The sequence below is a fragment of the Hesperophylax consimilis genome, chromosome 20 (genome assembly GCF_061612785.1).
Source record: "Hesperophylax consimilis isolate HC1 chromosome 20, BYU_Hcon_1.0, whole genome shotgun sequence".
Classification (NCBI taxonomy): Eukaryota; Metazoa; Arthropoda; class Insecta; order Trichoptera; family Limnephilidae; genus Hesperophylax; species Hesperophylax consimilis.
This window is the reverse complement of record NC_142855.1, coordinates 24,015,115-24,031,463: the sequence shown is the minus strand read 5'-3', so window position 1 is coordinate 24,031,463 and position 16,349 is coordinate 24,015,115. Positions and strand designations below refer to the sequence as shown.

At 39.1% G+C, this 16,349-nt stretch overlaps 1 protein-coding gene across 1 annotated transcript in view; it reads right to left on the bottom strand.

Moving 5' to 3' along the window:
- Dhc64C (dynein heavy chain, cytoplasmic) overlaps window positions 1–16,349 on the bottom strand; it is a 164,518-nt gene that overhangs the window by 81,137 nt on the left and 67,032 nt on the right. Inside the window, exons 32-42 of the mRNA XM_089644258.1 lie at window positions 12,455–12,627; window positions 11,938–12,105; window positions 11,216–11,381; window positions 10,596–10,778; window positions 10,156–10,332; window positions 9,093–9,215; window positions 7,277–7,436; window positions 6,811–6,944; window positions 6,103–6,229; window positions 4,329–4,566; window positions 28–142 (exon numbers count right to left, since the gene is read on the bottom strand). Of these exons, the coding sequence (XP_089500384.1) occupies window positions 28–142; window positions 4,329–4,566; window positions 6,103–6,229; window positions 6,811–6,944; window positions 7,277–7,436; window positions 9,093–9,215; window positions 10,156–10,332; window positions 10,596–10,778; window positions 11,216–11,381; window positions 11,938–12,105; window positions 12,455–12,627 (1,764 nt within the window). The remainder of the gene's footprint in view (window positions 1–27; window positions 143–4,328; window positions 4,567–6,102; window positions 6,230–6,810; window positions 6,945–7,276; window positions 7,437–9,092; window positions 9,216–10,155; window positions 10,333–10,595; window positions 10,779–11,215; window positions 11,382–11,937; window positions 12,106–12,454; window positions 12,628–16,349) is intronic.

Sequence of the window (16,349 nt, the reverse complement as noted above, 5' to 3'; positions counted from 1 at the left end):
ACGAAGCTGGGTGAGGAAGTGTGTTACCTTTATCTTCATGATGCGGTCCCTCTTGACGTTGCCGGCAGAAACCAGCACAGACTTTAGAGCTCGGAGACCAAAGTCGTAGTGAGACTGGTTCGACAGTTGTTCGTCACATAACCTAAAATATTTTTACATAATTATAAAACATTTCTTAGAAAGGGGTCAGGAGATTAGTTCGAGGTTGTTGGGTGACAAATAATAACTAGTGGATCCCCCGCAATTCTCCGCTATTGCTAATTTCTTTCTCGGGCGCCTCCGACTTTTTACACCATTCACTACTGTATACCACAATGTTACTGTTAAGAAACTACATTACATCGAATTTAATTCAACTCCGTATCTTATTACGGTGCAGAGTATGAGTGTGTGAAGTATTCCTCGGGTGTCCCCGACTGCTTCTACCATTTAAACATCTCTAAACACTCCTCCAATCCCTCTTCTGCAATTATAATAATAATAATAATAATAAAGTGTTTATTCCGGTATGTGGGGAGGTTAGTGCAGTCCCACACATTCCATATAGAGATACAATAAAATATATAATCAAAAACAAAAAGATAGAACAGAAAACCAAAGAAAAGAAAACAGAATAAATTGAGAATAAAATAAAATAAAATGATAAAATAATAGAATAATAGAAAGTTGAAGCCTTTAGGGAGCCGTGACTATATTAGGAGCTAGTATTTTTCTCCAGTGTGCGTCAATGCTGGAGGATGGAGTGAGGCGGGCTTCCATAGTGAGGATATTTCCAGAGCTTCTTATCCTTTCCCTCATTCCTGCCACCCTGGATCTAATAAGGGCTGCATATCCGGGAACTCGCCCCTCCGTGAACATACGGGAAGCGCTGCAGTATCTGGGGAGACAAAACATTGTGCGGAAGGCGTTGTTGTACTGGACCCGTAGTCTTTCTATACTACTCTTTTTGTAGTTTGCCCATAGTTCGCACGTGTACAACGTTGCGCAGAAGGAAAGGAAGAGCGTCCTTTTTACTGCGGTACTACAAAGGCGAAATCTTCTGCTGAGCATGTTTGCTTTAACGCTGAGAGCTCTCCTTTGTCTATCAATATCATCATCGTCCATCAGATTACTGGTGATTATGTGCCCAAGGTATTTAGTTCCTTCGGTCACCTTCAAGTTCACACCGTTCAAGGTAGCTGGAGGAACATTTTTCGGGCCTTGCCCATGTCTTATGACCAATAGAGCCGTTTTAGCAGGGTTATATAACATATTTGTTTCTTCAGCATACTCTTCACAGATTTTCAGAAGAATGCGCAGTCCCCTTATAGATGGTGCCATCAGGACCATATCGTCCGCATAACTGACGTTATTAAGACACTGTCCTCCGATGTGGCAGCCTACTCCTGCATTGTTTAGCCTTTCGGTGAGTTCGTCCATGTACAGATTGAACAATATCGGTGACATGCATCCTCCCTGTCTGACGCCACTCTTTAGGAGGAAAGGTTCGGAAAAATCATCCCTCCATCTTACTAAGTTTTCCTGCTGTCTGTGCCACGAGTCGAGGATATGTATGACCTCCGATGATATGCCTCTTTCTCTGAGTTTAGCCCATAGCAGAGGGTGAGAAACCCTGTCGAAGGCCTTGCTCAGGTCTAAGAAACATGCATATGAGGTAGTCTTTTTATTCCTGTAGTATTCCAGGGTTCTTTTTACCGTAAAAATAGCAGTATCGGTAGCAGTTTGCTTTTTGAATCCCATTTGGTTGTCATGGGTTTCCAGACTGGGTCCGATACTGTTTAATAATAGACGTTCGAATAATCGTGCGATGGTGGTGGCAATTGAGATAGGTCTATAGCTGTCTTGAGAGGTAGAGTCCAACGATTTAGATTTGAGAACAGGTGTTATAATAGTTCTTGTCATATTAGTTGGTAAGTATCCGTTCTTCAAGATGTCGGTAAATAAACTCGCCAGCAGTAGAAAAATCGGTCCTCCAGCGTGTTTGATGTGTTCGGTACTCAGTCCGTCATGACCCGCTGATTTCCCAGTTTTCATTTGTCTCAGGGCGGTAATGACCATGTCTGCTGTGATCAATAAGCCGCTGTCTTCATTTGTTAAACGACTCAGTGGTGGTTCGCTTGCGGGGATCGGAGAGGTCGGAGAAGAGGTGGCGAAGTGTTCTGCGAAAATGTTAGCAATAGCTTTAGTGTTCGTTTCTCCATTTATATTGCACGGAATTTTACATCGTATGTTGCAGTGTTTGTTTGTCTTATTCCAAAACTGTTTAAAGTCACGGCTATGTAAAGCTCCAGCTATTTTGTCCATTTGAATTTGTTATTATAATATCAGCTTAAAACTAAGGCAGAGAATGCTAAAATGTTATGTGTGGTCGGTCTTGTTGTATGGATGTGAAACATGGACCTTGAAAGTAAATACCATGAACAGGTTAGAGGCTTTTGAAATGTGGCTTCACCGGAGAATACTCAAAGTCCCATGGACCGACATGATCACCAACACAGAAATTCTCAGGCGGGCTAGAGCAGAGAGAGAACTGCTTAGATTAATAAAAATCTTTTCATATCTGGGTCATGTACTTCGAGGGGAGAACTATCACTTGCTCCAGTTAATATTGAAAGGCAAGATAGAGGGTCGCAGAGGGCCTGGTAGGAGACAAATGTCTTGGCTGCGAAATATACGAGAGTGGACCGGCATTGGAAGTGTGGAGGAGCTATTCCGGGCAGCGCAAGACAAAGAGACATTTTCTAGAGTGATCGCCAACGTCGGGAGGACCTGATACGGCACATAAAGAAGAAGAAGAAACACTCCTTGCACTAATAACAACAAACTTTCAGAGATATTGGTTGACTACTTTTCGAGTTTTGCGAGAACAAACAAAAGCATACTGAATTTTTATACAGGGTTTTCCAATAAGAAGTGTTATTTTGATATTCAATCATAAAAGATCAATGGTTTCGTTGCTTGTGTGGCACGTAGCGCCGTCTTGTTGAAAGCAAACGTTGTCCAGATCAATACCATCCAATTCCGGCCATAAAAAATCATTAATCATCTCTCGATAGCGCAATCCATTCACCGCAACTGTTGCTCCAACCTCATTTTCGAAAAAGTAAGGTCCAATGACTCCGCCGGAACATAAACCGCACCAAACAGTCACACGTTGAGGATAGAGAGGCTTTTCAACAATAACTCTTGGGTTTTCCGAGCCCCAGATGCGACAATTTTGCTTGTTGACGAAGCCACCGAGGTGGAAATGGGCCTCATCACTCAAGATGATTTGCATTTGATTCACTCAAGTGAATTTTAATAATTTCAATGCGTTGCTGAAGCGTGTATCGTTCCATTTTTATTAATGGCGTAGTTTCTACTTGTCAAATGTCAAAAAATGACAGCTTCAAAAGTAACATCTACCGAAATAGCGGGCTATTCAAAATAACACCTCTTATTGGAAAATCCTGTATATTAAGATTAGAAACTAGAAACTAGTTAGAATTTAACTCAACCATTTGGAATGCATTTTATAATATAAGACGTTGTCCTGCTACAGACCGCTTTCTATGTAGGGAAGTTAAAATCTGTGATTTATCGTATATTTGGATCTTTTTTTAGATCTTGACAACAGCGCCACCTGTCGTGTCGAAAACTATCATATATTTCAAGCTGGAACCAACCGTACAAATTCACAAAATTTCTTTGAAATCGGTTGGGCGGTTTCGGAGATTAGCTTGTATGAACAGATTGACATGTGATATTTATACATTAAGATTAAAATAAAAAACAAAAAATTTATTTCATTTTTAAAAGTTCAGGCACAAATACTAAAAAAATTTCCTTTAAAATATAAGGTACTTCGTTTGCCGCATTATAAGCGCGTGCCAAACCATGAATTATGGGAAAGAAACGAAGCAACCGCAAACGGCACGAAACGCAGCCTTCGATTTCTTCGTTCCTTTCCCATAATTCCTTCGGTTTGGCTCGCTCTTTTTTTGTCCTATGTAAACCCACACTTACACTTAAAAGCAATTATATCAAAGGCCGAGATGTGTTACACCCGAACAGCTTTACTAAAAAACGTAGTGTAAATATTACACAGTGCGTAAGATCAGAAACTGAAAGTGTACAACTTGACTTGTTACCATGGCGTTTGTTTGATTAAAACGGTCTTAAACCAGGCTCAAGGCCGGCTTTACCACACTATCTAACGTCAATCAAAGTTTCAAACCAAAAACACATGATTGCATTTAATACCACTTCGGCTGGTAACTGATTTGGTCACTTGGTTACATGGAGCATATCAATGTAAGGATTGTTGGAATGACAAGAAACAGACTCACTTGAAGAAGGGCACAATCTTGCAGGCCAGTTTCTCAGCGGTCCTGAAGCCCTGGCTGAAGAGCATGACCTCGGCGATGAGCTGACGGTCCGGAGAGGTCATAGCCAGCGACCGGAACAGCTTCTTGAGGTTGTCGGGCAGATTGGAGCGACCCGCGTAACCCGGATTCATCGTTATGAAGATGGCCATGTCGCGGGAGACGCGAACCTGTTTCCCCACCAACTCTACGATGACGGAAGCTGGAATTAATATATTAAGTTAGGTTAGGTTAGGACAGATATGCTTTGAGATTTTCAAAACCAAATGTATTATATTTGGACTTGAGGAAAATAATTTATATTAAATAAGAAAATAATTAATACTTTGGGGATGCTGTGTGGAGGGTATTTTTAAGGAAAGGAAGATGAGGACGTTCTGGAAAGGAATGAGATATGAGGCGTGGGTAGGAATCTAGGAATCAGTTTGTCCAGGAGTGACGGACGAATGATCCGTCCCTCCCAGGAATCTAATGTTGACTCATCAGTAAGTAGGAACTGATGTTGACTTGCAACTGACCGCCTAGCCCTCTCGGGTGTATAGCCGCTCGTTTTGGAGGAGAAGGGAACAGCGCTACTTGCGGAGAACGAGCGAGCCAGCGCTCAACGGGAAGCGAACGGAACCGGTCTCTGGAAGGATTTTGATGGGTGTATCTCGGGACGACACGGTCGAGTTAGCTAACTTGATGTTACTGGACATTGTGTGTTCTAAGTTTTTATTATATTTTGTGAGATCAATCCTTGACTAACATGGCGCCCAACATTATGTAACAAGGTTAGTTCTTATGCAATTATAATGCCATGATAAGCTTCCTCCTTCTATATATTATTCTCTCGCCCAATATCCAATGATATTCCAGGCGAACATTATCATATGTTAATTTTATATGTTTTGTGATTATTCCACATCCCAATGTCCTACTCAAACTGTCATTTCCTTGTGTTCCCCTAAAAGTCTTACCTTGGAAGAAATAAAACTAAAGAAAGAAGAACAACGAGAATGTTATTCATTTGTTATTAAAACATATATGTTTAATATTGTCTTTGGTGAATAAAGAGTTGTGTTATGAAAATGTAACATTATTGGTGATTGTATGAGGTGTACACCTATAAACTTGGAATCTTCGAGAAACCAGCAGGACATCAACACCAGGTTAAGGCTTCCTTTCCTCTCTCCTCGTATTCCTTGTGATAATAACACGGTCTATTGATCTTCTTTATTCATTAACGTACATTGCATTTTAAATGCCAATCGGGCATCACACTGTTAAAGGTGTTTTATTTTATTTTAACGCTTTTTCTGCTCCAACCAATAAGGAGGCTAGGATTCAAATTTTACTGGTTGTAAAATTTGAATCCTAGCCAGTGTTGCTTTGAGTGGAATCAAGCCGTAAATGATATGAAAACGTCATCTAATGACAGTTAACAAAACACCGTACCGAGAAAACAACCGATGTGTCAATTCGATTTTTAGCCGGAGTTATAATTAGTTCAATCTTATACAAGCTTTGCCAAAAGAACCATATCATCGAACATCACAACCAACTCTTCCGTAAGTCACATTTGCGAATACCTATCTTTGTGGTTCAGCGAACGGAGCGTTAATTTACATAGGCACATACCTGCCTAGATTATAACCATTATAATCTAACCCATGTGTCGATAGTGTACGCGATTATCGCACAAAAGGAATTAGGTAAAATGGAAGGTAGCCCAATGGGCCCACAAATAGAGACTTACCAGCGTTGGATCCCTCTTCCTGGTGCATCTTCAATGCTTCCTGGATGGTCTGAACTTGCTGTGATACGGCAGACAGCATTCTCTCCTCCAGTCGATTGAATTCATCAAAACATCCCCAGGCTCCAACCTGTACAGTGTACAATGCCAATCAAATATCTCATCAAAAATGCTGATTTCAGTTGTGGTTGTAATGGCGCATTCTCGCCCAATCTGTTTCATAGAATCTATGGAATAGTTCAGTGAGAACAGGCTTTCTATGTCATAGAACTCCCAATAAAATAAAAACCCAATATTGAATCGTGCTCAACTTTCGTTCTATTCTTTATAGAAACGCCGCACGGTACTGTAACATCTATGGTTGTGTCAAATAATAGACCCTCCCCAAAAATAACATAGACTTCAAGGTAAATTATTTTCCTCAGGGCCTCTTGTGTGGAGTTAATAAAAAAAATAATAATAACAAAAATTACACAACTTTTAACGATTTTATTAAACTTCCAGAGTTTTTCGCCAATTTTGATTAGCAACATTATCAGTGAGTCAATGGGGAGCTAAAGAAGCCTTTGTGCAATATCCTTGATATTAGTGTACGAGCTCATCTATAGATGGCACTAGATTAGTTTATTAGCTAACCCATAGATGTAGTTAGTTAGTTAGTTGTTGATAATAATGGAGATAGTTTCAGCTAATTAACATGAATTATGTTACCTGACACAGTCCAACGAAGATCCTGCCCATGGCCTGGAAGTCAAAGGTCTCATCGCAGTTGAAGACCAGCACAAAGCGACCCAACTGGTTGCCTAAAGCCTTCACCGACTCGGTCTTTCCCGTTCCAGCGGGACCTGATGGAGAAATATCACAGTATTGTTAGCAGATATTTACAGAACATGGAGAAGCATGGAACTAGAGCTTTCAATCCCGGAACTTTGTCTGCACCGTAATCCCGGTGCTGCGCTTGTCTTAACACCTCACACTTTTGATAAGTTCTGTCCGAAGGTCGGAGCATTTCTCCTAAAAGTAAAATCCACATAAACTAAATATTTATGAACAAATCCAAAAACTAAAAACTGTTTTTGAAAGGTAATGGAATCCACAAACCATCACCAATGATGATCTAAGCCCAGAGAGAAATTATTTTCTTCTGTCTGTAGTTAACCTAAAAAAGCTTCCTCACCGAATGGAGAGCCGCCCAGCCTGGCCTCCAGAGCCTGCGTCATGGTCAGGTAGCAGCGATCAGTCAGCGGAGTCTGCACGAGGCGGTCCTGCACTCCGAGGTACTCGAAGCCGTACAGGAACTTGGCGTTGGCCATGTGGATAGTCAGCTGCTGCAGGACCTACAAAACATACACGCAAACAACATATGATAAGAGATTTTCAGGGTATTATGTAAAGCGTGTAAACTCGGCCAGCGTGACAAAACGGCAACCGACCATTACTTAATAAATAGTTTTGCCCGTATAAAAAATCAATTCTTTCAAGGAAGGCATTCAAATAAAATATTGGATTGAATCATTGGTACGATACTATTTAACCTGTTAACCGGGGAGTTCAGTTTTGAATTACGCAGCATATAACTACTTATCGACTCTTTCAATGATTGGTGTAAAATTAATTGCTTGAAACTAAATGTCGATAAATGCAAAATTATGTCCTTCTATAGATCAAAAAAACCGATTGTATTCGAATACAAACATAATAATATTTGCTTAACAACTGTTACATCTATTAAAGACCTTGGTGTCTCTCTTGATAGCAAGCTTTCTTTTCGGGATCACATAACTGCAATCGTTAATTAATCCCTCAAACTACTTGGTTTCATCACTAGAATCACTTCGGACTTCAAAAACGTAAATACCCTTAGAACTCTTTACTGCTCCTTGGTTCGCCCCCATCTTGAATATGCTTGTGTTATCTGGTCTCCTTTTTATTCTGTCCACATTCGACGCATTGAATCTGTTCAACATCGGTTCTTAAGAGGGATTGCTAGGAGGCTAGGTTTAGAAAAAGGCAAATACTCATATGATGAAATTGAACGAACTCTAAACCTCTCTCCTTTGGAAGTCCGTCGGGAAAGAAATGACCTCATTTGCTTCTTCAAAATTATAAATGGTATTATTGATTCACCTACTCTACTGCAACTCATTCCCTTCAATATCCCCTCGCACAGACTCAGAAATAATGAACTGCTCTTCCTCAACCATCATTCGACAAATTATTGATATTATTCACCATTGTCCAGAATGTGTAGACTGGTCAACTCAATTCAAAACCTTTTTTGGGATAAGTCTAAATGATTTTTGCCAGTCGCTAAACAAGTGACGGAATATTATAAGTGTCCTGTGGTCCTGACCCACGGCGTATTCTTGACTTGATTCGACTTGTCACTTTATTTTCTTATATTATATCTACCTTATGTCTTTGCTTTCATGTACCTTTGTCTACTCCTATATTTTTCATTTTACTTTATTCGTGTTATTATTTTGTAATTTGGACGATGTCCGTTAATAAATAAATAAATATAACGGGCGCGAACTCCTTCACTAGGACGTATCAATACGTCACGCCCGGTGGACGTTAATTTATTTTTTATTTATGCATCAAAAAAGTGAAAATATCAAATTAAAAAAATTGAATATTTACAAACAATCATAAAGATTACAAAAAATATAAAAAAGGTTATAATTACAGAACAATAAATAAAAGCACACAGATAAAAGAGAAACATTGAGTTTAAAAAAATAAAATATGTAAAAATAAAAAACTCAATTTCCGTGTGATATGTTCGGAAATATACGTCCCGCTCGTTCCAGGGTTCAACATATATTTCAAGGACGTATTCATGCGTCTTACCCGTACCCGATACTGTTTACGTTTGACGTATTTATACGTCCCGCTCGGTTAACAGGTTAATGGAATAAATAAGGTAGTTTTACTCCGGGAGCGACTCGGGGCGGAGTGAAATAAATGAGTAAAACCTTAGTAATACTTACATCGGGATTCCTGGAGTCGAAGTAGCATCTCATCTCCTGAAGCCACTGGAAGGTGCGAGGAGTGTTCACGTTGGCAGCGATCAGCCGCCGAGTCACCGTCCGCTTGTGGACAAACTCGTTGATCTGCAAACAGTCGTACAATACAATCATGGTGATGCACGGACAAAATAATATAATTAAAACAAAAACAAAAAAAATCATTTATATTAAAATGTCAGTCTGGAAGTAATTAGTACCCCGTTTCAACACTCGAAAATATGTAAAAAACGATACGACAACATGGACATTTCAAAGCTCCACAGCTAATGATCAAAATGATGCTGCAGTTGACCCAGAAGTTCAATACCTACAGGAAAATCTGTGCAATGTTCATGATACCAGAGCTCACCGTTTGAGAGTTTCGATTGCCATAAATAAGAAATCAATCCAATAAGTTCATTCATATGCTTTAAATTCATTGTTAAAGCCCAGTGGACATTAATATATTGAAATACATTTATAAAGTCCAGTGGACATCTAGATTTCGAAATTCATTAGCTAAAGCCCAGTGAATATTTACATTCTGAAATTCATTGCTAAAGCCCAGTGAACATTTACATCCTGCAATTCATTGCTTAAGCCTAGTGAACATTTACATCCTGAAATTCATTTCTAAAGCCCAGTGAACATTTACATCCTGAAATTCATTTCTAAAGCCCAGTGAACATTTACATCCTGAAATTCATTTCTAAAGCCCAGTGGGAATTTATTTACATCTAAAAATATATGGTTAAACCCAGTGGACATTTACATTTCGAAATTCATTGCTAAAGCCCAGTGGACATTTACCTCTAGAAATTCATTGTCAAAGCCCGATGGCCACTTACATAATATTTATTATCTTAGGCTTTTATAATTTATAAAAATCTATTTATTAAATACAATAAAGTAATTATTTCACATACTAAATAAAGCCCAGTGGACATTCAAATTTAGGTAAGTTAAAAAAAATCAACACAAATAAGTTTTCATTATTTCATGTACTAGTGCCCAGTGGACATTTCCATATTGCACTTGCACTCACCAAATGTTCGAGTTTCCTTCGTCGCAGGGGGGGCTGTTCTTGCAGCACGCTGTCGGCCAGCACGTTGAGCGTGCCCTCCACCTGCTCCAGGACCGGCTGCAGGCTGCCGTTGGCCTGCAGCGCTCCCTCCACCTCCTCGGACCACATGATCTGCACCGCCAGCACCACGATCTGGGCCTGCAATCGTAATCACGGTGTCAGCTTGGACAAAATCACTCACAAAATACCACATGGCAGAAAAGATGTTCTAGCACAGGAGAAATGGTGCAAATTAATGAAATTAAAAATAAATGGGTCGAGAGACATAATCTTAGTGTCAGTGTGGCCAATTCCAGTCCCGGTCTGTCTTCTAGAAGTGCTAGAACGTTGCCTAATTTAGGTTGCACTTTATTAAAAATGAGATCTTTCGGGCACGCCTTTTGCCCCAGCAACAGTGTTACCTGGTAGTTGTCGCACCACTGCATGAAGGCCTGTGGTTCGGGCGCGCCCTTCCAGCGCTTGACGTCGGCCACGGCCTCACGCAGACGGCTCGCCAGCGTCACGCGCATCTCACGCTCGACCATGGTCAGCCACTCGTTGATCTTCGGGTGTTCGGCCGTGTTGACGGGCGTCACGAATTCCACCTGAAATCATATCGCTACATTAAAAAAAAACATCTAGCGTGATAAAGCATTTCTGTCTTTTCTACAGTAACAATGTTAGATACAAACGTGACTGATTTCGGCAAAGAGGGAGATCAATGACTGTCTGAAGAAATTCGATGGGAGCACGCTGCCCAATAAAGACTCCATTGAAATGTTTGGAGTGAATATATCAGACAAACTGATATAGTTAGTTAGGGATGCTCTTATGTGCTGTAATGTTAAACAAAATACTAAAAATAATCTATCATTATCATCTTCTTCCCTTGTCCTATTGGGGTCGGGGACCTATCACTTTAACGCAGTGCATCCTGGCGTCCCTCTCCTGCGCTACTTCAGCGACCTCCCTCAATTGCAAGTCCGTTGCATCGCCCACCATAGAGATGCATTAAATATTATTGAATTAAATTATCTTATACCTCTTCTCCTTCCCGGGAAGCTATGCCCAGGATGATGGTATTATCCTCGTTGAGGAGAATGGCCGCCACTCCGGCAAACATCTTCTTGAAGTGCTTCTGCAGACGGGCCACATTCTTACTGTTGCCGATGATCTCCAGCAAATCTTCGTCTCCCACGAAGTAGAATCTGTAGAAAGAGAGACAGTCATGTACGAGAAAGCATAAAGAGAAAGATACAGAGGAAAAACCTGGCTTCAAGAATAAAGAACCTGAGAGATAGTGTATTGAAGAAAGAGAAAGAACCTGAAGAAAACACTAGTGTCTTGAATAAAGGGAAAGAAACCGAAGAAAACACTAGTGTCTTGAAGAAAGAGAAAGAACCTGAAGAAAACACTAGTGTCTTGAATACAGAGAAAGAAACTGAAGAAATCACTAGTGTCTTGAATAAAGAGAAAGAAACTGAAGAAATCACTAGTGTCTTGAATAAAGAGAAAGAAACCGAAGAAATCACTAGTGTCTTGAATAAAGAGAAAGAAACTGAAGAAATCACTAGTGTCTTGAATAAAGAGAAAGAAACTGAAGAAAACACTAGTGTCTTGAATAAAGAGAAAGAAACTGAAGAAATCACTAGTGTCTTGAATAAAGAGAAAGAATCTGACGAAAACACTAGTTTCAGATTTTCACGGCAGTTTCAAAGTAAAATCATGATATGGCGGCAGATTGAAGAACGTAATTGGTGGTACCTTGGGAAGCTGGTCCTCTCGCGTTCCAGGTATTCTCCGAGCGCCTTCTGAATCTTGCCCAGCAGGTCAGCTAACCGCTCCAGGGCGCGCTGCACTCCGGGGATGTTCAGCACGTCCATCACCATCGGAGACTTGGACACCTTCTTCATCAGGCCCAGGAACTCGGAGCTGGAGAAAAAAATTAAATAACATTAGGTAAGATATATTATACATCATATATGATTGGCGCTATAGCATTGAGGTTGGGGTGTTTAATAGTAATGCCCTTCTTTCTCAGGCATACGCAAGTAACCTGCATAGATATATGGCGGTAGTCGCTAAGATACTTAAATCGTCAAGTATCAGATACTAGCGTATCCTTGTGAAAAATCATGGGATATTATAAATCCAATTTAAAAAAACACTGTTAAAACATTATATAACTAGTGGAACCCGCAATGGTTCGCTATTGCTAATTTAACCAGAGTTACAGACAGACACAACACAACTGAAATTAGCATTTCAAATTTGTTATTACCTGATGCTCTGGAATCGCGAAGTCTCCACCGGAAGCAAGGCCTTGATGTCTGCGGACCCAGAGAAGATTCCCTCGAGGTAAACCCAACGCCGCTGTACGTCGATCCACACGTCGAATAACCCGTTGATGCGGTTCAACTTTTCCTCCCAGGTGAGAGCCTCTTCCTCAAATACCTACAATGCGAAGAATGTATTAGGTTACAAAAAACAACGAAATGATGTTATTGTCGGGCAGCTTTTTTTAGATCGATAAAAAGGTGCTTTTGAAAAGACCTGGTATAATTTAAAGGTCGATTACAAATTGAACTAAAATTTGCTCAAAAATAAATAAAAATGACTGACATACTGATAGAAATACCAGGAGCGCGATTCAGGTTCTTTTTAACGACAGTAATGCTCGCCTTACCTTAATATTAACGCATTTTTCTACGAATGGAATTCACGTTCTCTTTTGACAGTTGAAATGCTAGCATTATAAAAATTAACGCTAGCACTAACGTCGATTGCGATTCCCATTCTCTCGTTGACAGCTCCTGTCATTTAAAATCCTATCCTTAAACGAGTTAACGCTAGCATGTTTTATGGAGACCGGTCGACCTGTCATTAGCAAAGCATTGATTGATAAATTTGCGGACTTAGTGACGATTATAGTGATATTAGTGTAATTTAAACAAAAGAAAACTTCATATTATCGTAAGTTTTTACTGTAAACATGATTAGTGAAGTATTTTTCGCATAATAATGCTATTATTAACCGAATTAACGTATTTGCGATGTTTGTAAAATACCTATGTAACTTTCAAAACGCACGAAATTTAATATCAGATATCAAGTGATTTAGATTAAAATAAACTAAACGTTTATAGTTGTGTGATGCACATATAATTTGCCATTGGGGATTTCCAGATAAATAATAGTAATATCTTGCAGATAAAATGGCTGCAGGATTTTTGGCTCTGGAGATTGTAGACTTGGAGGATAATCAAAACGAGAGGAGAATCCCATTTCGACGTTTAAGAGATGGTCAAAATCCGATGGAAATGGGGCAAACGGAATTCATTAAATTATTTAGAATTTCGAAGGAAATTGCCCATTTCCTAATTAATTCATTATCCCTGACCCTACAACCTAAAAGAAGACATGGCTTGTCTGTCCAATCACAGGTCGGTGCTACATTTAATAAACATAACTATTATTTAATCCATGAAAAAGGAGGTATGGTATTCATGACTGAAATTTATACTTACAGGTACTTACTGCAGTAAGATTCTATGCGGTGGGTTCGTACCAGCGAGGTATAGGCCACGAATGGGGCTTGGCAATCAGCCAGTCATCAGTTAGCCGATGCATTCAGAATGTTTCATCGGCTATCAGCCAAACATTAACGATAACGTGGGTCAAATTTCCTACAACTGCTGCAGAAAGGCAGAAAGCTAGGCTATTATTTGAGCAATCAGATAATCCTTTTCCTGGGACTATAGGAGCGATTGATTGCACCCACATATCAATAATCGCTCCTGCAGATCAGGAAGAGATTTACTTAAATCATCATGGGAATCACTCCTTAAATGTGCAAATGGTAAGCCCTTGATTCGGACCATTCTTTGTGTACCTACTTTCATATGTGTGAAAAAGTCCTAATATTGTAATTTAAAAAATGAACATTTCAGATTTGTGATCCGAACCTCATCATTTTAGACGTGAACCCGAGATATCCGGGAACGCGGCACGATAGCCAGATTTGGGCCAATTCTCCACCTCGTCGCATTATGGAGCTGTGGCATGAAAGAGGAGAAAGGAAAACTTGGCTAATAGGTAAAAATAAGTCATTGGACATGTAGTAAATAGTATATTTTTTTTATTAGTTCACAACAATTAACATTGTCTCCTCTCCACATAGAATAGGAAAAATTATAATCTCTCCAGAGATTTTGATATATTTATTCGATATAAAAAACAAAAAATGGAAAAATACATAATTACTTTTGGTTCTAAAAGCAATTAAAACAAAAATTAATTTTCATTTTAATATTTTTGTACTTAACAGGAGATGCAGGCTACCCGTTGGAACCATGGCTGATGACACCCATTCCAAATTCAGCCATTGACAGTGAGAAAAGGTACACCGACGCTCACTGTAGAGCTCGGTCAGCTGTGGAGAGGTGTTTTGGAGTTCTGAAAGGAACTTGGAGGTGTCTGTCTGCCCAGCGAATACTAATGTATGAACCCAAACGAGCTCATCACATAATCAATTTGTGCGTTGTGCTGCACAATATGCGGAGATTAACTCGCATCCATGAGCATGATAACCATTCTGAAACGGATAATAGGCCATTATCCGTTTCAGATAGAGAAGAGTCAGAACTTCCAAGGACACGTCTTGCTGAAGGAAGACGTGTAAGAAGTCACATCATCACTACGCACTTCCATAACTAATACTATCTAGTTTCATTATGTGTACAATTTAATTTGTATATTCATATAGTTTTCTTAATGTGGTTAACAGTTTTGTTTCCCTATATGATTTTTTGTGATATGTAGTAAAATAGTTTTTTGATTACCTTGTTTTGTATTACCTGTAATTCATTTATGTAAATTTCAAGTGCTTTTCCCCAGATTTCAGCCAAGTTTCATTCACTGTTGATTATGATATTATCGGATGAGGCAGTACAAATGAAAATATTCTATATTCACTAATTAAAATCAAAAAAGCCATCATGAAAATTACACTGAAAGGCTCTGTAAGAATTAGAAGTGATTTTTCAATAATCTTAACATCATGTCAATTAAACAACTATAACAAACAATAATAAACAATACTATTTTTACATTCGTAAATCCCACTCTCATTTCAAATCACAGCAACATTATAACGTAAAAGGAAGATAATATCACATTTATTAGTATTATTGTAAAATTAACGTTTTAAAACACAATATCAATTTAAAAGAATAAATAAATAGTTAAGAGTGAGACTGAAAACCCGCTTTTACAAAAAATACTGACTTTTACTCCCTTTTCCTCATCCTCTGTTACGTCTCTCATCTTCTCTCCTCTCTCTGTATTCTAGTCTACTTAATAATAGCATGAGCATTACAAAAAATACTGACTTTTACTCCCTTTTCCTCATCCTCTGTTACGTCTCTCATCTTCTCTCCTCTCTCTGTATTCTAGTCTACTTAATAATAGCATGAGCATTACAAAAAATACTGACTTTTACTCCCTTTTCCTCATCCTCTGTTACGTCTCTCATCTTCTCTCCTCTCTCTGTATTCTAGTCTACTTAATAATAGCATGAGCATTACAAAAAATACTGACTTTTACTCCCTTTTCCTCATCCTCTGTTACGTCTCTCATCTTCTCTCCTCTCTCTGTATTCTAGTCTACTTAATAATAGCATGAGCATTACAAAAAATACTGACTTTTACTCCCTTTTCCTCATCCTCTGTTACGTCTCTCATCTTCTCTCCTCTCTCTGTATTCTAGTCTACTTAATAATAGCATGAGCATTACAAAAAATACTGACTTTTACTCCCTTTTCCTCATCCTCTGTTACGTCTCTCATCTTCTCTCCTCTCTCTGTATTCTAGTCTACTTAATAATAGCATGAGCATTACAAAAAATACTGACTTTTACTCCCTTTTCCTCATCCTCTGTTACGTCTCTCATCTTCTCTCCTCTCTCTGTATTCTAGTCTACTTAATAATAGCATGAGCATTACAAAAAATACTGACTTTTACTCCCTTTTCCTCATCCTCTGTTACGTCTCTCATCTTCTCTCCTCTCTCTGTATTCTAGTCTACTTAATAATAGCATGAGCATTACAAAAAATACTGACTTTTACTCCCTTTTCCTCATCCTCTGTTACGTCTCTCATCTTCTCTCCTCTCTCTGTA